This window comes from Mus musculus, chromosome 13 (assembly GCF_000001635.26).
Source record: "Mus musculus strain C57BL/6J chromosome 13, GRCm38.p6 C57BL/6J".
Lineage (NCBI taxonomy): Eukaryota > Metazoa > Chordata > Mammalia > Rodentia > Muridae > Mus > Mus musculus.
This window is the reverse complement of record NC_000079.6, coordinates 17,700,932-17,722,778: the sequence shown is the minus strand read 5'-3', so window position 1 is coordinate 17,722,778 and position 21,847 is coordinate 17,700,932. Positions and strand designations below refer to the sequence as shown.

Below are 21,847 nucleotides of genomic sequence, written 5' to 3'. Positions count from 1 at the left end.
TGTTTTGTAATCCTGTGGAATGACATTTTTAAATTAATATTATATTGCTAAGATTCAACCATTCTGTTGCATATGCCTTTATTTTATAATATGAGAAAGTAATTGTGGAAGAATTATCTACTTGAGCATTCAGGGTGTTCTTCTAGTTCAGTCTTCGAAAAGGGTCCATGTGGAAATGCAGCACCCTTACACAACCTTAGCTACACTCTTGGAAAGTCCTATGTACCTCTTGAGATAAACATCCAAGTTGAGGACAGCAGGTATATACCGTTAGATGGCATTGCTTAAAAGAATCTAGATATTCTGGGCAAGTTTATTAACCTTTCCAAGCCTTAATTTTCTCACCTTTAAGCTAGAGAAAAGTAGTAGTAAGTTATTACTGGGATCAAAAGAAAACATTTGTAAATCAAGTATTTTTGTCTTTCAGAAAAAGTTACTTTTAGTGTTCAGTGTTAAAGAATTATATTGAGATGAAAAGTTATTAGAGAATTAGAGGTAATTTTGGTAGTTACTGATCACGTAGAATTCTGTTGATGAGTATGATGAGCCTCTCTGTGCCTGGATTACCTATTCTTGAGACTCATCTATAGAATCAGTTTATTTCCAAAACAATTGGTAATAGTAGCAAATATGTGACTAAAAATTGAAAAGATTTTACTAAAAAGTTCTGTACGAATCCTGTGTTGTAGCCTATTCTGTTACTCTCCTTTTTGTTTATGTCTGGCTTCTACAAATAGCATGTTTCTGCATCCTTTTTCAAAATTCCTGTTTAGTGTACAGTGTGCTATAGTTGGTTTAAAAAAGTTATTCTAATAGCTTTTATTAATATATATTCATAATTTTATTTATTGATTATTCAGAAGACAAAAATAGTTCATCTGTAGGGTACAGCAGTTCATATGCGGGCACAGCAGCTGTGACAATATGCACAAGGCCCACTTCAGATCAAGCCAGACAAAATCCCAGCTTGGAGGGAAGGAGTTAGTCATGAAAGCTCACTCCCAGCTGAGGAGATATGTGCAGTTATGGCTGCTGGGAAAGGGAGAGTCACCTTTTTTCTTCAGAGATGTGGCCCCTTTAGAGTATATTTATATTCCAGCAGGTAGCCTCTTACCCATACACATACTGGTAGCACTAAGTTGACTTAGTGAGTTTTGAGAGAGAAAGAAAACACATGAAATTGGGAGGGCATAGAGATTTAGGGGAGATAGGAAAGGCATTTTAGTGGGGAGATTCGGGATGTACTTGTTCAAACACATTAATGCATGAATACAATTTTAAACAATAAAAATTTAGGACAAATAAAAAAAAAATAATTAGTCCACCACTAAAGTTAAAACCCTGAAGTATGGATGAATTTTATTGAATGTTTGTATGAAGCTTTCCAGAATGGCTTGTGGGAGGGGAATGGCTTTCGTGGTACATTGTAACATTAGTATTTGTGGCTTTGGCATTTGTGATTTAGCATTGATATGTTTTTTTCAGCCTTCCTTTGTGGCAAGATTGTCATGAATTATGGAGTAAAAAGAGAAGAAGACAGAAACAGATGGGCATGACTGATGATCTTTCCACAATCAAAGCCCCTAGGAAGGACCTGTCTCTGGGCTTAGATGACAGCAGAACTAACACACCCCAGGGTGTGCTGCCACCCGCACAGTTGAAATCTCAGAGCAACTCAAATGTAGCACCTGGTCAGTAATGCTTCTTTGGCTTGTTTTGTTCACATTGCTTTGTGGCCTGCGTTGAATGTGTTTGTTCTCCTGTTAAAACATATTATGGCAAAAAGATGAACTGGGCATTACTTTATTGTTGGTGCCAGCACAACTCGCATTACAAGCAGTCTCAAATCATGGATTTGTGGTGATTGGTTAGATTTCTTTTTCCTGTTTCTCTAGTTCAAGAGTCAAGGGTCTTTGATTAACATTAGCAGATTTAGTTCAGTGTTTAATTAAGGCATAGAAAACACAAAGATAGCCAAAACTGCAAAAGGAATTTTTCATCCCATTGGTGGATATCTATCTGTACATCATTCTTACTAAGACTGTATTTTAAAAGATTGAAATCTGTTATTTAGACCTAGTTATTTCTTTCTTGCATTCATATCTATCTACCTGTCTGTCTAGAGATAAGGTCTCAATTTGTAGCCCTGGCTGTCCTAGAACTCTCTTTGCAAGTAGTTTGGCATCAAACTCACAAACAACCACCCATCTTTGCCCCCCAAGGGCTGGGTTTAAAGATGTGTGCCACTATGGTTGGCTAGTTGACAGGTTTTAAAAAATTGAGTTTCAGTTTTCCTGAAGAACTAAGTATTGGAGGAAGAAAACTAACTAGATGTGTCTTACTGGTAGTAAGTTGATATCTAATATGTATGTTTGTGTAGGTCTATCTAACTGAAAATGGTTTAACGTTTTTTAAAGAAAGTAATCGAATAAAAAGATATTTTATTATAGTATTACAGTATTAGTTTTAATTTCTAAAAAGTTATTTGCACAACAGTTAACTTCATTTTTGTAGAAAGAATTCAGAGACTGCATTCAGGATTAAATTTCAGAATCTAGGATCTTGGCAATTTATCCACTTTTAGGATAATTAGTATTATTTATTGTCTTATAAAGTGGCTGTGAGGATAAAGGCTACAAATGCTTAACAGTGCTGGCACTGTTAGAGTTACTGTTGTTCATTTCTCTCATACAGTGATAGCTCATGGTTAAATCTGCTCTGGTGGTAGTCTTTTTCTTTTGGAAAGTAAATTCCTAAAGATGAATTACCCAAAATAGACTGTAGTTTTAATGTCTGTCTTGACTTGTGTTGTAGTTAGATTTTGAATGTCATGACAGTGAGTAGACTGAAGTGCTCATTCACATTGTTTCATAACTCTTCCACAAGTGGAATTCTAATTGTGTAATGAAGAGGTTATGGGGGTTGGGAAAACTGTGAATTATGGCAGTTCTAATCAATACATTTTGTCTTTAGTAATAACAGGCCCTGGACAGCCGTTAAACCACAGTGAATTGGCAATTCTTCTAAACCTACTACAATCTAAATCAAGTGTTAATATGGCTGATTTTGTCCAAGTGTTGAACATTAAGGTAAACTCTGAGACTCAACAGCAGCTAAATAAAATAAACCTTCCTGCTGGAATTTTGGCAACAGGTGAAAAACAGACAGATCCATCAACACCACAACAGGAGTCTTCAAAATCATTGGGAGGAGTTCAGCCTTCACAGACCATCCAGCCTAAAGTGGAAACTGATGCTGCCCAGGCTGCTGTGCAGAGTGCATTTGCAGTCCTCTTGACTCAGTTAATAAAGGCCCAACAGTCCAAACAGAAAGATGCCATGCTAGAGGAAAGGGAAAATGGATCAGGACATGAAGCTCCATTGCAACTCAGGCCTCCTCTAGAACCGAGCACTCCTGGATCCGGTGAGTGATTGGCTCAGAGCTGTTGATAGATATAGCTTTGACTGCTCATTGACAGTTGTTAAAGACATTCTCAGGTCCCTTGTGAGAAGTGGTTTTCTATTTTGTTTACTTCCTGGAGTAGATTGTTTAGAAAATTGTCCATGTGGGATATTATTCATTATGAATACAATACTTTTTTCCTAAGGTAAATATACAATAACTCTATTCTTAGTACAAAAGGTACTAAATGTTGTGTGTATAGTAGAATCTTGCTCTTCAAGCATTCAGTACGACTGTGTGGAGTTGAATGGTGTATTTCTTTAATAATCTTAAGTAGTAGTGGGTAACATGAGCACTTGTGAGATACATCCTTTGGTATTTTGTCAAAGGTGGAATGTATGACCGTTCTGAATATTTCATTTTCCATGGTAACTTTGAACTCTTTCTTGGGTTTATCTTACTTAGGGCAAGATGACCTCATCCAGCACCAAGACAGGAGGATATTGGAGCTGACACCAGAACCAGACCGGCCTCGAATTCTGCCTCCTGATCAACGGCCTCCTGAACCTCCTGAACCACCACCAGTTACTGAGGAGGACCTAGATTATCGGACAGAAAACCAGCATGTTCCTACCACTAGTTCTTCATTAACTGACCCACATGCTGGAGTGAAGGCAGCCCTCTTACAGCTGCTTGCTCAGCATCAGCCCCAGGATGATCCCAAAAGAGAAGGTGGTATCGATTATCCCACAGGAGACACATATGTGCCCAGTTCAGACTATAAGGACAACTTTGGATCTTCTTTCTCTGCCGCTCCTTACGTTAGCAGTGATGGTCTAGGAAGTAGCTCCGCTGCTGCACCATTGGAAGCACGTAGTTTCATTGGAAACTCAGATATTCAGTCTCTGGATAACTACAGTACTGCTTCATCTCACACTGGTGGTCCACCTCAAACTTCTGCCTTTACTGAGTCGTTTGCCAGTTCAGTAGCTGGATATGGAGACATTTACCTCAATGCTGGTCCCATGTTGTTTAGTGGAGACAAGGACCATAGATTTGAATATAGCCATGGTCCTATCACAGTCCTCACAAACAGCAATGACCCTTCCACAGGGCCAGAGAGTACTCATCCCTTGCCAGCAAAGATGCACAACTATAACTATGGTGGTAACTTACAGGAAAATCCAGGTGGCCCTAGCCTCATGCATGGACAGACCTGGACTTCTCCTGCCCAAGGACCTGGATATTCACAAGGATACAGGGGACACATTAGCACATCAGCTGGCAGAGGTCGAGGCAGAGGGTTACCATACTGAGTATCTGTTTTTCCTCAGGCACATCATTTTTATCTGGAAAGACTTTTCTAGCTGCAATTTCAGGCAGCAATCCAAGAGACTTGAATAATATTAATTCAACAACAGCTTTATTTTTATGTGGAAAGGGTCTTGCATACAATAGTGAAAAAAACAAAACAACAAAAAAAATCTTTGCTTAAATTCATGCTGTTCTTAAAACTAGCTCTATTGATTGTACATCGTCACAGATTTTAGTTAACAATTTTATTTTGTATTCTTGCAGTTTTAAGTGGATGCTAACATTAGGGACATAATGTTTTTATGGCCCTGTGGCAGATCTTCTGAACTATGCACACTTGTGCTTTTTTTTGTAAGTTTGGACCAACTTTTATGTAAACAAGCTCCCCTTCCCCCCATGCCCCCCATCCCCCTTCCAGTTTTACAACAATCAGAAAGGGCACTGATTTATTTGGTATTTTCTTTTTACAAAGCTACCTTTAGTCGAAGGTCACTGTCAGTCTTTGCACCTGCTTTCAGTGTTATTGTGAAAGGTGTACTTTGTGCTCATTTCAGAAAAATAAAACACAACCTTTCTCTTGATGCAACAGTTTTATATAAAAAATGGTCAACATTATTTTTGTTTTGTTTTTTTCAGGTTACCATAATACAGGAAAATTCATTCAAATGAAATAGTGGTTTTTATATGAAAACTATGGGTAGGGTGGGGAGGGGTTGAGTAAGTGCCTTAACAGGTAAGCTTAAGGTCTGCGGATGAAATGAGCCTTCACACCACTGTCTTTCTAAGGGAGTCTGTACTGTGCTGACGGGGCAGGGAGCTTCTCCGCTCTCAGGAGTTGCTTGGTCAGTTCTGTTAGCTCCATTCCCTCTGCCTGCCTGTCACACTGTCCCTTTCTGCCTGTCTTTTGGCTGTGTTGACTTCCACTGTTACCTTCTCTTGGTAGGGGTGTAAGAGGAAAAGAAAGGGAGAACTCAGAACCTTATGTTACTTCTGGGAAGTACTAAAACTTTTTTTTATCAATTAAGTGGTTGAAAGTAGTAGCTGAATGAGAATTTTAGAGTGCTCCTTTCTTTCTGGCTGTCATACTGACCCAGTTTCTATTTGGAGGGCAGGAGTTTTGAAGCAAGTATGTATAACAATTCATAAATAAATACATATGGTACATAACAAATGTATTGAAGTCCACAGAAGGAGGGTGGCAAACACCTTATTTTAAGTTATATAATTTTAAGAAAATGTCAACTTAAGTAGAAACATGTCCTAGATCTAATTTAGTAAAGCAAACAGAAAACTCAAAGAGAAAACCTTCCCTCTTCCTTTCAATTCTGTGAAATTTACTATAATTTCTGCCAGATTAGAGCAGTGCTATTCTATTAGAATCAACCAAGAAAGAATAACTCTGATGTTGTCAAGTCGCACTATGTTTACGTTCACACACACACACACACACACACAAAAAACCAAAATTCTATTTCTGAAAAGGAACCAAAGGTAAATAGCCAGCATCACCTTCATCATTCGTAGATAAGAGACTCTGGGGAACCGCCCTCGCGTGCCGACTGACAATTTCAATTGTTGTAGTACCTTTCCCATTGGATACTAAGTAAGGAAGAACTGTTATGAAAAGCAGCTTAGCTTCATGCCCTTTATATGATTTGTGACCCTGCATTTACAAACATTCAGGAAACATTATTGTTTGGTGACAGAATATTTTAAAGATAATTTTCCAGTTTATGCCTATTAAAAATGAGTTTTCAGTTGACCATTTTATTTTTTGATCGTATTTTGTTGGTGAAAGAAAAAAATTAATGGAAGAAAAAATATTTTGCTTTTATTTGAATACAGAGTACTAACAACTTAATAAAACAGTAGAGGAAGTGAAAAAATGTTTTGAAATTTAGAAATTAGAGTATTCAAGTCTCTGAAATTTTAATATGGTGAGTCTTAGAGCTTTAGACTTTCCTATAAGTGACAGTATCTAAATTATTATTTGTCACATTTGGTACATCTGCTGGCCATAAGCAGCTAACCTAAAATTGAAACTATTTATGTGACATGAATAGTCTGTGTTTTAAAAATTAAATATTTTATATAAAATTGACTTGTGTTTGGATAGTTTTTCTAATTAAACATTTCAGATATATATATCCATGTTGGGAGAGTGGCTGGGAAGTCAGGGAAATTATTGGCTTTGAAATAGAAAATTGGAACTATTTCTTCTAATAATGTGTGTTTTGTAAGACTGTGTAACTATATCCTGTGTTTAAGAAAAGGGGATGCCAATTAAACCATAGTGAAGAAAGGCCAGTGACTGCAGGACAGTCCAGACTCAGGGTGGTGTTACAAGAAAGATGTCTCATGAAGTATTAATGCAGTGCTGAGAGGTGGTAATTCAGTTCGGAGAGTTTGGATTAAGAACAGAGCTGGGAAATCACTAGTTAAAGTCTGTATTTTGGGTAAGACTTAAAGTAATAAAATTCTAAGGGGGTAGAATCAAGTCACACTGCAGATAAGAAAGTGAACGTAAGATTGACCTATGGAAAACAGTCTTCCTGTGAAGTTTTTCTGCCTCACAATTTTTCCTACATGGAAAATTCGGTATGTCCCAAATCTTCAATTGTTACCTGTTGGTAAACTGAAAATTAAAGGAATAATTCTAGAGAGTTAATTGATTAAATGGTTTGTGGAATGTGATTGTTTAACAGCTTCCACTTCTGTTAGCAAATACATAATGACTTATCATCGAGGGTATTTAACCACATATAGATGAGGCTGGCAGAATTTCTTGTTTGTTAATGTCTACTAGCTTCTCTAGTCATCAAATGTTTGAATATTCTATGCTTACGTGAATAAAAATGGAAATTTGAACAGAGAAATAAGGCTCCATGAGGAAGCAAAACCACAAATTCACTGATGGAAACAAACTTACTTAAATATTGTTAGTTCATAAGAATTACCAAGGTTTGAGAAATGCGTTTCTCAGTGAAATGGCTAGCACTTGTATGTGAGGTTTTGGTGACTTTGCTGAGTCCACTCCTGCTCTGATTATTTTTCAGACTAGGTGGAACTTGAATATACTGTCTGGGATGCTGGCTGTGGTATTTAAAGCTGAACCAGACCTACTTGTAACCCCAAATGGAATGATTAACCTCCACAGTGCAGCTGAAGAAAGGCTTAGAGGCTGCCTGGTTTATTTGTGATAGCTGGATTGCTTATGTGGTTCTTGTACACCACATCTAAGTCTGCAGTAAACACTTAACATTCTATTGCTTTTTCTTGGGTCTTCATGTAGCTCAGGATGGCCTTATACTCACTGGCTCCTAATTCTCCCAACGGTTAGGATTACAGGGGCCTGTTACCATGCCTATGCAATACCAACTTATGACTAGGAAAATTGTGTGACCAGTATTAGACCAGACTAATAAGTTAATAATAATTTGGACTAACAGTAACTTTTTAAGGGCTAGAGCTAGCTCAATGACTATTTGCCCTAGCAAGTATAATGCCCAGGTTTAATCCCTAACAAACTCAAAAACCTTAAAAACTTGTATGCCAGGCACACTGGCATATGTCTGCATTCATAACACTTGGGAGGCAGGGGCAAGAAGTTTGAGGCTAGGGTGTTTTACCTATTGAGATTGGAGGCCAGCCAGAGTTATAGTGACACCTGTTTGGACAAGCAAAAACAAGAAAAGCCTGTTTTCTTTGATTATAGAAAAAAAAGTTTATTTAGGGAACTAGAAGGTGGCAGCTGATGCATTTCATATTTGCAGTTACTAAAAGGCTCCTGTGTAGAAAGACCACATTCAGTGATTGTGATACCAAGTCATTAAAACGTCATTTCTGGTTAGCACAGTATTTAGATGGTTCTCTTACTAGAAATCATTTTATAAGCCTGCCATTTACCAAAGGACTTCTCCAGTGATTTTTCTTAGATTACTAGAAGTTACTAATAGTAAACTATTTCATGGTCACCCGGAGATGGAAGCAAACAAAATTTTGATCATAGTAGTAAGGGCATACTGTAGGTCTCAACTCACCATAAGTTTGTAGTTCTCATTCTATTAAGATGGGGGCATGCAGTAAATCATCTCTTACCACACCCCACCGCATCATTTGTTATAAGGTATTTTTTTTTTTAAAGATTGATTTATTATTATATGTAAGTACCCTGTAGCTGACCTCAGACACACCAGAAGAGGGAGTCAGATCTCATTATGGATGGTTATGAGCCGCCATGTGGTTGCTGGGATTTGAACTCAGGACCTTCGGAAGAGCAGTTAGTGTTCTTACCCGCTAAGCCATCTCACCAGCCCCAAGGTATTCTTTTGCAAGAATTTTAAAATGTTATTATACTTCAGTTTAATGTAAAGACCATTTGTTTTTAAGAGGGAAAAAGAAAAGTTGTATTTGATAGTCAATAAATAAACTTCTGTAAGAATCCCAGGGCATCTTTAAAGTTGTATTTTCTTTTTGTGTATATTCAAAGCAGACTCTTTAGAAAAGGCCACTCATGATTTACTGTGCCATGTGTTATTTTTTGGGTGGTGATGGGGAGGGCTATTTGTTGTTGGACAAAGCTTAGAACTTCACACTTTCCCCTTTCATAGAATTGTCTTTAGGAGTAGGAACACAGAAGGGGCTTTTTGTTTTTTATGTTTGTAAGGTGACAATCTTTTTAAATTTGTGTTTCTCTAATTACTAGTGAATTTCATTACTTTATTTGGTAGACTGACTTGTCTAAAGTTTTTTTCTGTGGTTTTGAAGGTAGCCCTTGCTGACCTATGTGTCTTCCAAAGTACTTGCCTTTGAATGTCTTGTTATACAAAAATTTGAATGTTTTCTGTAGTTAATAATCTTTTCCTTGTGGTTTGTCTTTAGAGACCCTTTTGGTATTCCAAGAGTACATACAGAATTCTGTTTCTAACTAACCTAGGATTTATTCTGTTAGATACAGTCAGGCAAGAATTCAGTTTTATGTTTATTTCTGAAGCCTATACTTATATCAACAGCATCTATTGACCAGTTTGTTCTCCCCTACTTTTAAATATCTTCTGAGGTTTCTGTGATGTTCCATCTTGATCTTTCTGTCCTGTGTACATGGTATTTTATTGTTTTAAGACTGGATGTTGAATTCAGAGGCCTGCACATTAGGAAAGTGCTTTTCATGGAACTTGTGTTTGGGTTATTATTATATTTCCGCTTCTTGGCAAAATCCACAACCTGTTTGGATAATTTGTTACAGGATAGAGCTTCAAAAGTTTACTACCTAGGGATACAGCGTATTTGTTGGAGCATACCCAGAGCTCCAGCTTTGATCCCAATCTCTGGCATAAAATGTATGTGGTGGTGCACAACTGTAACCTTAGTGTTTGTGAGGTGGAGGCAGGAGGGTCAGAAGTTCAGCGTCATCCAGCAACACTGAGTTCCTGAGGCCATCTTGGGCTATATAAAGACTGCATTTAAGCAAAACAAAAACAAAGAGAACTTTACATTTCTCACCTTTTCTGTTTTCTGTTCCTGTCTTTCCATGTCATTTTACCCATTAGCCATTTTAATTGAGAATATACTTAGTCAAACTTTGTTAAGGTGAGCTTGGCATTTAGAAGGTAAGATGGTATTTTGTTACATTCTCTGTAAATTGCAAATTTTTATTTGTTGTTCAATATACTATTTTTTTTTCAGGTTGTATTTTGTTGCTTTTAGAAATGAACTTGTAAGTATTGTGAGGTTTTGGGTATTTGCACATGAGTACAGGTGCCCACAGAGGCCAGCTAGTGGACTGCCTTGGAGTACAGGCAGTTGTGAGCTTCCCAGTTGTGAGCTGTCTGATGTTAGTGTTGGGAATAGAATTTGGGTCCTTTGCAAGAGTAGTAGTTATTCATAACCACTGACCATCTCCCCAGGCCCATTATTGTAATATTTTAAGCATGACTCTTTATAGGAAAGTTACTATTTAAAAATAAAAATCTAGCCATATTGCCTAGTTATCATTTTAATAGTTTATAGAGTTGATTTATCTTTCCTGATTTTATGAATGTCTAACTTTTAGAGTTTTAGACTTCATGGATAAACAGATTAGGGATAAACTACTTAATGTGTTAGTAATAGGATCAGATTAAAATTTCTAACAATGTTCATATAGATTCTCTCCTTTAATATACACTACCATGTCCTAATAGATAACAAATAATAAGATATAAGCCATCCATTTAAGAATTTAATATTGCTATGTACTATTGACTAAATACTTAGGATTTGGTATCTGTGTTTAACTCAGCCAGGCATTGATTAGCATGTTCATTGGCAGAATAACAACTGGAAAGCTGTTTTTATTTAAAATATATGTCCCAAGAATTAACTGTTGATTAAAGAAGTTAAAGCCGTTTTATTTCTAACTTGACAATCCTGTTTCCTTGAGAGTAATTCTTTTAGTTTTCCTCTTTCCACGTGTCTTCTTCATTTGGGCATGGTTCTGTTTCTAACATAAATCTTGGGAAATTTCCATTTTCTGAAAATTTATATATTCTGCAATATGTCGGAATGAACATTTAGCATCATGAGGATACAGTTAATATCTGTTTTTAAGCATATTATTAATATCCTCTAGGGGTGTTTTAGGGGTAGATCTATTCTTTCTTGTTCTTTCGAGTTCTTTTAAGTTGTGTTTGCCCAGGCTAGTCTTGAACTATAAGCTCCAGTAACCCTCACTTAGCCTTTAGGTGAGCTGGAACTTCTTGTCATTTTTTCCTTGTCCTTACTTTCTTAAATTCCTCATTCTACTTCCATTCTCTCACTATTCATCTATCTATAGTTTTTATTTTCTAATGTATTCTACTATTTGGTTCTGGTGTTTATTCAATTTCATATTTCCTACTTTATTGAGTAATTATTCTATTCCCCATTGAAAGGGGCATTTTAATGTTTAAAATCACTGATTACTTCTTTGGCTTGATCTTACTGTTTAAAATTACTGTATTTTCACTTGCTCTTTTCTAAAACACCGGTGAGATCCCTTGTATTCTTGCTTTCTGTTTCTCTTATATATTTATACTAAGCTATTTGGCACATAAATGTTCCTGGTATCTATTCACCATTTAAACATGAATTATAGATTCTGTTTTAGTATGCCCCTATTACTGGTCTTCTGTTTAGTTTGTGTTGTCTGCCAAGTTGTTTTGAGACTAGGTCTATATGGGCAGGAATGGTCCTGCACACAGTGATCTTACTGTGTCAAGCCTCCCATGTGCTGGGATTATTTGTGCCATCATGCCTTGACACTCCACCTTTTTGTGTAACAATTATGGTTACTGCTTTAAAATATATTTTATTTTTTTAACTCTGTGTGACTCTTTGTGAATATGTGTATGTGAATGCAAGTGCCAATGTCTAGAAGAGGGCATCAGATACCTTGGAGCTGGAATCACAAGGTGCTGGGAACAAAGCTTGGATCCTAAGAGCAGTATGTGCTCAGACTACTGAACTCTCTCTTTACCACCTTCGTTTTGTTTAAATCTTTTCTGAGATTATTTTCAAATTATATTTTAGTGCCTTCTGTTGACATCAAATTTAAAAATTTTAATAGATTTTTCCAGCTACATTTTCCTTTTTGAAAAGTAATTTTTGTTGGTGCTAAAAACTGAGCTTGGCCTTGTGAATGCTAATGAAGTATTCTGTCACTGAGATAAGTTCCCAACTTACATCTATCTTGAGTGAATGACATAAAGAATAAAAAATGTATTGCTTGAGCCTGGAAGTGATGGTGCACCTTTAGTCCCAGCATTTGGGAGGCAGAGATAGACAGATCTGAGTTCAAGGCCAGCCTGGTCTACAGTTCTAGTTTCTGGACAGCCAGGTCTACACAAAAAAAATGGAACCTATAAACAGACAAAAAATACTGCATAGGATACTATATAAAAATTTAAATATATCCACTTTCATTCTACTTTAACCACATACTTGCTCCCCATTCATTTTGTAGTAAAATTCATGAGTTTTAGAAACAATTTTTTAAAAAGATGTTTCAGTTCTTACATACCTTTAGCCATTTCCAGAACAATTCTGCAGCTATATTTGGGTGGAATCTTAAATAAGTTTCTTTAAGATCAAGAATGGGTTTTGCTATTCATATAACCAACATTTTGTAGCAAGTTTGTTACACAAGGAAGAAAAATGGCAAGGGGGAGGAAAGAGTGGTATTTACTGCCAGATAGGACTGTAAGACAAATAGAAGTCAGAGAGTCAGAACTGTTAGCATTATAGAAAACTTGCTGAGTTACCAGAAACATGCAAAAGACCAAGCAACCATGAATGGGTGAGATCTCTACTAGCAGTTTGCTTTCCCAGGGTTGGTAAGGTAGCTCAGTACACAAACACACTTGTCATGAAGCTTGATTTGAGATCTCTCTATGGAAGCACAGGAGGGAGAGTGCCAACTCCTACATGGTGTCCCTCTGACCCCCACTTGTACACACAAATTAACTTAAACTCAGCATAATTTACTGTTACTATGGAAAAAGACTGAAATAATTACCCATTTCAGTAGGGCAAAACATTAAGACACTAAAGAAAAAAAAAGAATGCATTTTGACCGAGCAATTCCTGTGGACTATTCCTGTACTGAATCATTCATTCATTTATAAAGTGAAAAAATACAAATGTGTCTCAGTTACAATTCCTGTTGCTGTGATAGTAATCTGACAAAAGCAATTTCAGAAAAGATTCATTTGGGCTTAGAATTTAGGGTGCAGTCCATCATGGCCGGGAAGTCAGGAAGCAGGGACTCAAAATAGCTGGTCACATTTCATCTATGGGAAGAAGAAAGCAATGTATCCTTGTGTCCAGTAACTACCCCTTTTAATTCTGAGGATTTTTGCATAGGAAATTGTGCCACCGAAGAGGACAAGTCTCCCCAGCACAATGAACCCAATCAAGATAATTCCCCATAGCCACGCCCAGAGGCCCATCCCCCAAGCCATTCTAGATCTCATCAAATTAGCATTTGGTTGTAACCATGATAACATATTAAATATTCATCTGTGAGAGAAATACAGTGATTATGAAGTAGCATAGCCCCATTTAACCAGACAGAGTGCCTATCATGCAGAATGTCTTTGATCTGTTGGGGGGACAGGGCAGGCCTTACACAGTACGTAAAGAATAGATTTGAAAATTCAAAACTATCATTAGTAATTGACTAACAATGATTGAATACTAGCTTTACCATTTATTAATCTGTATATAGCCTTAGGCAGTTTATTGCGACTGTATTTCTTAAAATTTTATTAGGAAAATGGCTGCAAAATCTTTTGTTCTGGGGACTAAGTTTGTTACAGTGTCTGGTGTAAAGTGACATTTTTTTTTTTTTGATGCCCTTCAGAAAAAGGATCTGTATATGAGAGTGGGGAAGGAATCTTGTTTCTTGTTGATAATTTTTATTTTAATTAAAACATTTTTAGTTTAGAAGATGTAGTTAATATTTATAATAATACTCATTATTGAGGCTTTCTTTAGAGTATAAATCTTTGAGATACTTTCCAAGTTCTATCTTATTCTGAAAGAGAGCAATGGAGAACACTATAGTGAATTTAGCCTGTGTATTTTCTGTCATTTCAACACTAGTTTTTACCTTTAATTTTTCATAATTTTCTCCTTGCTTTAGAGAGAGCTAGTTAGCTAATTCTGTATTTGCTGGGAGGAAGCAGTATAAATCCTCCAGTATTAGAACCTTTTTTGCTACAGTGGTTTTCTCAGGCTGTTTGCATTTTTTCCTCCCTGAAGAGTACCAATCATAAGTTGGTTTTATTTCTATATAATTAAGAATTTTAACATATCCACCAGCAGCAGGCCTTGCCCAGTCAGTTCCCCTGAAATGAGTACCACCACTTACTTCTAAGGTTGCACTATTCGTTTGATTTATAATAATAGAGCTGGATTGTGCTTTCTCAATACCTTTGATAAATTGGATTAAAAATACACAGGTGGGCTGGAGAGATGGCTCAGTAGTTTAGAGCACTGACTACTCTTCCAAAGGTTCTGAGTTCAATTCCCAGCAACCACATGGTAGCTCACAACCATTTGTAATGAGATGTAATGTGCTCTTCTGGTGTGTCTGATGTCACCTACAGTGTTCTCATATAATATTTTTTACATACACACATACATATACATACACTCATATTCATTCACAGGTAAAAACTTTCAGAAAAAAATCTAAGTCCTATCTGTTAAAATGTCAGAATATGAAACAAATCTTTGCAATGCAGGCTGAGAATGCTGCTTATAAATTCTAATAGTTTTATATTCTTAGAGATCAAAGAAAGAAGAAACATGTCCCACCTTCTTTAGTATCCCTGTAAACCTGACACAAAAGTCTGGCATGGGATTTGCAAGCCAGTGTCTCACATGTGCACTGGAAATAAAGACCACAGAATCCAAAGCTTTAAAAGAAACAAAAAACTCCAAGTGAGCTGATTGTTTGAAGGATAGAATCTGAATGCCATTGCACCTTTCCGTGTGGTATGTCTGAACAGAATAGTACAAAACAGTTCTTCATATTTCATCTTTGTAACCTACTAGTTACTTTTATCTTTATTACGATCTGGTTTTTAGGTGATGGGAAACTGGCTTGGATAAGAACAAATTATTCATAGTCCTTTAATTTTAAGAGAAGCCCGATGTTAACTTTATCCCAGTTGTATCACCTATATCTCCCACTTTGAGGACAGTTCAGGTGTTCTTTATCTCCTTTTTTTTCTTCTCTCTCTCTCTCTCTCTCTCTCTCTAAGACATTCTCATGTAGCCCAGGCTGCCCTTGAATTCATGATGTATCTGAGTACAACCTTAGACTTTTATTCTCCTGCCTCCACTTCCTGAGTACAGGGAGTAGATTCTTAGCAAGGGTTTTCTTTTTCCTTCATTTTATTTCACTGAGTGATGCTAGATAATCTAGCTTTTTAAAAATGGAAAATTTCCACTTGGAGTGTAGGTAACAGTCAGAAAAGACTTCTGCTTCTAGCCAGGCCACCTTCAAAAGGAGACAGTTTTCTTGTGAATATCAAGAAATAGCCAATTTATTCTGGCATTCCAACTTTCCCCCTTCACTTCCCTTAATATTGACTTTGTATAGGGCTAGTAGCTTAATGTGTAAGGTAGCAATGTGGCCAAACACACTCACTCCACGTTCATTCTGCAAACTTCACGCTTGAGTTTGCTATCTCACCTCAACCAAATTCTCTATCAGGTCAGCATGTTTGGGGTTGCGAACACCAGAAAATTTAGCTAAAAATTATGCAAGAATCTCTTCTATTGCTAGAGATCAGGCTACAGATACGGCCCACCAGGACTACTGCTTTGTAGTTATTTTGGTTCAGTTCTTTTTGTAATGCTCCAACCCAGCATAGTAGCAGTTCTATCCGAACAAAGCCCTTCTAGGGCAAGAATTGTCCAGAAAGGAGCTATTTACATACCACCAAAACAACTGATGAAAGCAGGAATGTTATTTCCATAACTTGAGCTAAAGTAATAATGAAAGGTTACCTGTAATAATTACTAAAGCTATCACTAAAGAAAAAAAAAAAGACTAGAAAAACTGAGACCCATGGGACATTCTAAACAGCTCCAATCAAACAGGTGGATAGGCTAACACCACTATCCTCACCTGAGAAAGCAAGCCAACACATCCATCTGACGGGTGCTCCTTTGTACAGTTCACGGCAAAAATTAAACTGGAATAAAGTACAAATGGGGAATTGGCAGATTCTGATACCCATGTCCATCTAACAGAAGACAAATACTAGAAGACAAATAGTCGACAAAAATCTCTCAGAGCGCTGCACCTTCCAGTGAACATGTCCACAGAAAGCCAAGCAACACACACACATGATAAAAGTTATGTAGTTACAGTGCATCAGAATTTCCGAGTTGTAAAGTATTTTTAAAAGATTGAGTGTTTTGTCTGCATGCATCTGCACCATGTGTGTGAATGGTGCTTGTATTAGTGCAGGTGGTAGCACTGGATCTCCTGGGCCTGAGCTTAAGAGATGGTGTTAGCTGCCACATGGATGCTAGGAATCAAACTTGACTCCTCTGGAAGCCAACCAGTGCTCCTAACTGCTGAGCTATCTCCAGCCCCAGAGTTCCACATTTAAAGGTCTCCTCCCACCCCTCAATGATTGTTTACTCTATGTTGATACTGGGAGCTAAATTTTTTTTTTCTGCAAAATCTAAGAAAATTACTTTATTTTTGCCTTAATGTGTTCAAGTGTTTGGGTTTGAGGAATCTGCTATCTTTTAAGTGTTCCCTTATACTTCTGCTTTGGCCAAATCTTCCCTGAGGATACCAACTACGATTGAGGGCAGTTTCCCAGCCTGTGTAAATATGGAGCCTTTAGTCTTAAGTATGTGTTTGGAATTCTTTCACCTTCAGATCATTCTTTTTTGACTCATCAAACTATATTAACTCACTCCTTGCTACAGTCACTTCCTGATTCATTCTTTTTACCCTCCCCAACCCACTCAGAGGCTTCCCGTCATCTTTTCTTATTGTTTTCTCATTCAGTCACCTTTTATGTAGTCTTTCAAAATCTTAATAAGTGCTGCCGAACGATTTCTGTAGATGGCTCAGCAGCTAAGAGCACTGGCTGTCTTCCAGAGTCGTCAAGTCTGATTCCCAGCATCCATGTGGCTCTTAGAGAAGAGTCAGGTTTGATGCTCACCCACGTACTGGCTCAGAACCATCTATAACTATGGTTCCAGAGAATCTGATGACTTCTGGCCTCCAAGGATACCAGGCACAAATGTGATATACAGACACACATCCAGGATAAACATGAACCACACTTAAACCAGGACTACTATAATTACATACTTCTTGCTCACTGTTCAGCTATTCCTATGTTTAACCCAAAAGCTCTTGTCAATATCCAGCAGACAGACCAGGAGGTCATTGGGTCCCTTTGTTTCATCTTCCTTCCAATGTTGCCAATGAGTAAATCTACTCTTTACCATCACATATCCTTTTATTTGACATTCTAGATCCAGGGGTAGCTGTATGGAGTCTCTAGAGCTCAGGCTTCACCCTGAAGATTTTAGAAACAGACTCTAATGCCTTTTCATGATTAATGCCTCCAATTCCTGAGTACTTCCAGTTGTTTCCTTAGATCCTTTAGACAAAGCTTAGATTCAGAATCCCCAAATATTGTTTCTGTGCCTGCATTTATTTGGCCATTGTTGGGGAAACACTGAAGGATGCCAACTAGTTTCTCCTCATAAACATTAACCTATATCCTAACGTTGCCAATGACTGTGTGTACAGTGGTTCATAAATTCTAAAACATGAACATGTTTTTGTATTTGTTGCTAGGGTTGCTAGGTAGAAAAACCACAATTTGGCCTAACAGCAGATATTTTTTCACAGTTCTGGCGGCTGGAAGTCCAGGACTAAGTCAGCAAGAATGGTTTCTTCTGAGGCTAGTCTCATTATGAGAGGTGACTATAGCCTATATTGTAAAAGTACATTTGGATTTTATACTGTAGTCATCTACATATACACCATCTGAAGTATTTAGAGTCTTAGAAAAATCCCAGCTTGTCAAAAAACCTCCCTCTAGCTCAATTCTCTCTTCTGTAGCACTATTTGTTCCTCAATGAAAGTTCTACAAGAGTGAGCAGCTTTTTATATTGTGCCCTTTATCAAGAACTGAACCTGGCATACCTTCTTCTCTATTTAATGAGCAAACACCAACCTGTGTATACAGATGTTAAAAGACAAGTGCAAGATGGGAAATGGGTCCTTGGATATCAAATTAGCATAAAACCAGAATATAACTGCACAGAATTAATCAAAGACATCCAATATACTTTATAAGAACAAGATGTAGGTTGCCAAGGACACATTCACCTAGAAAAGTAGTTAATAAAAGTGCCATATAGTCCACTTCAGATCTAGTCATATGACCAACACATAGACAAACTAGCTGATCAGAAAGTTTACTTTTCAGCTGGGCGGTGGTGGTGCATGCCTTTAATTCCAGCACTTGGAAGGCAGAGGCAGGCAGATTTCTGAGTTTGAGGCCAGCCTGGTCTACAAAGTGAGTTCCAGGACAGCCAGGGCTACACAGAGAAACCCTGTATCGGAAAAAAAAAAAATTCATTTTTCAATGTGGGTAATCAGTATGCAGTTCAAACAGTATTATTCTAATCTTATTATCTTAATGGAATTTTTTTTTAACTTTCAAATTTAATGATTCTTTTCTATCACTGTATAGTGGTGTTGATAGAACTAGTTAGATATATCTTAATAATAGTGGCTCATGGAGAGCTGTTTATTTAGACTTGAAAAAAAAATCATATAGAGGCTTTTGGATTCCAGTTTCAATTTGTCTTCCTAAGGAATCTCAATATGTACCTTTAAGGCCTGGGGGTGCTCGATGGTTAAGTGCAATTTTAGACTGGGACAGAAAAAGATTATAAACCTCATTATTATTTAAATATAAGACAGGAAGGAGAGATGCAGAGGTGAAAACTAAGGGACTTGAATCTCTCCTTTCCATTAGGTTGCTGAGGGAAGTCTATCAGTATTATTGTCTTCAGGAGGGAAGAGTCTATTGGAAAACAAGATCAAAGCAGGAGAGCATACAACCACCACCACAAGAGAAACAGAGAGGTGATAACATCACCTGGGCCCTGGACTTATACTGGATATTTGGTATTCAAGTAAAAAACTAAGTTGGACTTTCCTGAATGTTACAACCTGAAGAATTCTGAAATAGAACGGGGTTACAGCAGCTATTGACACAATCACATTTCTTATATTTCCCATTTATTGGCCATCCACTGAGGCATCTTGCTGAACCATTTTTCTGAACTGTTTATTAGGAATACAACTTCTATAATCAAAAACAGCAAACGTGGCTGGAGAGATGGCTTAGCAGTTCTGAACAGTAGCTGCTTTTCCAGGGGACAATTGACAGCATCAACACAGTGGCCCACAACTCTTATTCCAGGGAATCCAATGCTCTCTTCTGGCTTCAGCTGGCACTACACCATGGCCAGCATGTCATCAGTATTTCCTTTTTGACATTGTAATAGGTATGCAATGGTACACTGTTGTTTTGAAAGTGTCTTCTAGCCCATGGCTTGACCTCCGATTCTGTTCGATTGAGACTGCTTATGTAGCCCTGGTTGGAAATTGACGTGTAGAGCAGAGTGGCCTCAAACTCACAAGGATCATCCTCCCACCCCTGCCTTTAGAGGCATGTATTACTATCTCCAACTGTCTTCATTTTCTTAAGCATCTTTCACTGAGCAGAGTATGTTATTTTTCCTTTTGTTCATTTTGGTTTTTTTCAGACAGGGTTTCTCTGTATGTAGCTTTGTCTATCCTGGAACTCACTCTGTAGACAAGGTTGGCCCTTAAACTCATAGAAATCTGCCTGCTTCTGCCTCTTGAGTGCTGGGATTAAGGGCATGTGTCACCACTACCCAGATGAAGCAGATATTTCTGTGAGGTCCAACTTCCAACTCTCTTTTATGAATCAGGCTTTGGTGTTTTATTTTAAAGTCAACACCAATCCAAAGGTCAACCAAATTTTCTTTCCTCCTCTTACTTCTTGTAAACAGTAACAGGTAGACTGAAGAGAGAAAAACTTACTTTTGACAATCTCATACATGGTATACTATATCTTGGTTTTTATCCATCCCCTGCTAGCTCCCATCACTTTCCTTCCATCTCTTATCTTCATGTCTCTTAAAAGTTGCTTTTAATTCAGTAAGTCCAATTATGCATACTTATGTGAAGTCTTACACTGAGATTTGGGGAACCTACTAAACCCTGCCCCTCAAAAAAGTGACTTTTCAAAGTTTTGTATTTTGTATCCTCCATTATCATTATCTATAATTTCATTCCCTCACTAGTCATCAACTGTCATTAGCCCCTCAGCTGAGTGAAGTACCCAGAGCCCTCCCCACTCCCCCAGGTGGAATTTTAAGTGCACGGGTGTTTTGCCTGTACAAACACACTCACAGTGAATGAAGTGTTGGTGGAGGCCAACAGAGGGCTTAGGGTCCCATGGGATTGGAAAAACATCTGGTTATAAGCCACATAGCTGCTGGGAAAAGAATCCCAGCGATGGCATGGAAGAGCAACCAATGCTCTTCCAGTGGGCCTTCTCTCCAGCTCCAATGCTACAATTTTATTCTTTATCTTACACTGGTATCCACACTGTAATAAATTCATGCATGTAGCAGCTATGCCATGTCCAGAGATCAGTGTCTCACACTCTCCTTCCGTTCTGATTTTAAATCCTTTCTCCATTTTCCTCAGTGTTCTTGAGCCTTGGGAACTTGGTTGATACTACACATATTCTATCTATAGCTGATAAGTAGTCACAGACCCTTATTCTCAGCACTTGAATAGCTAATGGATCTCTACATTAACTTCTACTCTGTAATAAGAAGCTTCTCTGACCATATTTAAAAATAGCACATATCTGTTGGTATCAGAAGCTGGGTGAATAAGCAGAACTTGAGGCAGAATGCTTAAGATCTCTGGTTTTCTTTTAAGACTTGTTGAATTTGCCTGCATGAGTATATGATCAGATAAAGCAGTGTTTTTCTACATGTGGGTTGCAACCACTTTGGGAGGATCAACTGACCCTTTCATGGGAACTATATATCAGCCATCCTGTATATCAGATATTTACATTACAATTCATAACTAGCAAACTTACAGTTATAAAGTAGTAATGAAATAATTTTATATGTGTGTGTGTGGTCATCACAACGTGAGAAACTGTATTCAAGGTTTACAGCATTAGGAAGGTTGAGAGCCACTACTCTACAATTACAGAGGATTGTGAGTTGCTATATACATGCTGGGTATGAAGCCCACATTTGTGAGAGCAGCCAGTGCTCATAACTGCTGAGCCATCTCTCCAGCCCCTCATATTCTGTTAGCCTCTTTTGTAGGTTCATAGTCTGTTGAACTCGCTATTTTAAGTCTTTTGATTTCACAATTAAACTTCAGATTCAATGGGGCCAGTAAGGTGGCTTGAGCAGGTGACGGCTGTCTTCAAGCCAGATAATCCGAGTTGGAACCCACATAGGAGAGAATCAAGTCCCCCAAGTTGTC

The 21,847-nt window shown here is 37.6% G+C and overlaps 1 protein-coding gene across 5 annotated transcripts in view; it reads left to right on the top strand.

The window, feature by feature from the left end:
- The window catches only part of Cdk13 (cyclin-dependent kinase 13), a 93,537-nt gene extending 82,434 nt beyond the window's left edge, over window positions 1-11,103 (top strand). The window contains exons 13-15 of one of the 5 annotated variants that reach the window (XM_006516767.4): window positions 1,486-1,691; window positions 3,154-3,423; window positions 3,868-11,103. In XM_006516767.4, coding sequence (XP_006516830.1) covers window positions 1,486-1,691; window positions 3,154-3,423; window positions 3,868-4,718 — 1,327 coding nt within the window. In that variant the 3' untranslated portion in view covers window positions 4,719-11,103. Of the gene's footprint in view, window positions 1-1,485; window positions 1,692-2,973; window positions 3,424-3,867 lie in introns of all 5 variants that reach the window. The other 4 variants (XM_006516766.4, NM_027118.1, NM_001081058.2 and 1 more) reach the window with 4 other exon arrangements.
- Window positions 11,104-21,847: the final 10,744 nt, after the last annotated feature.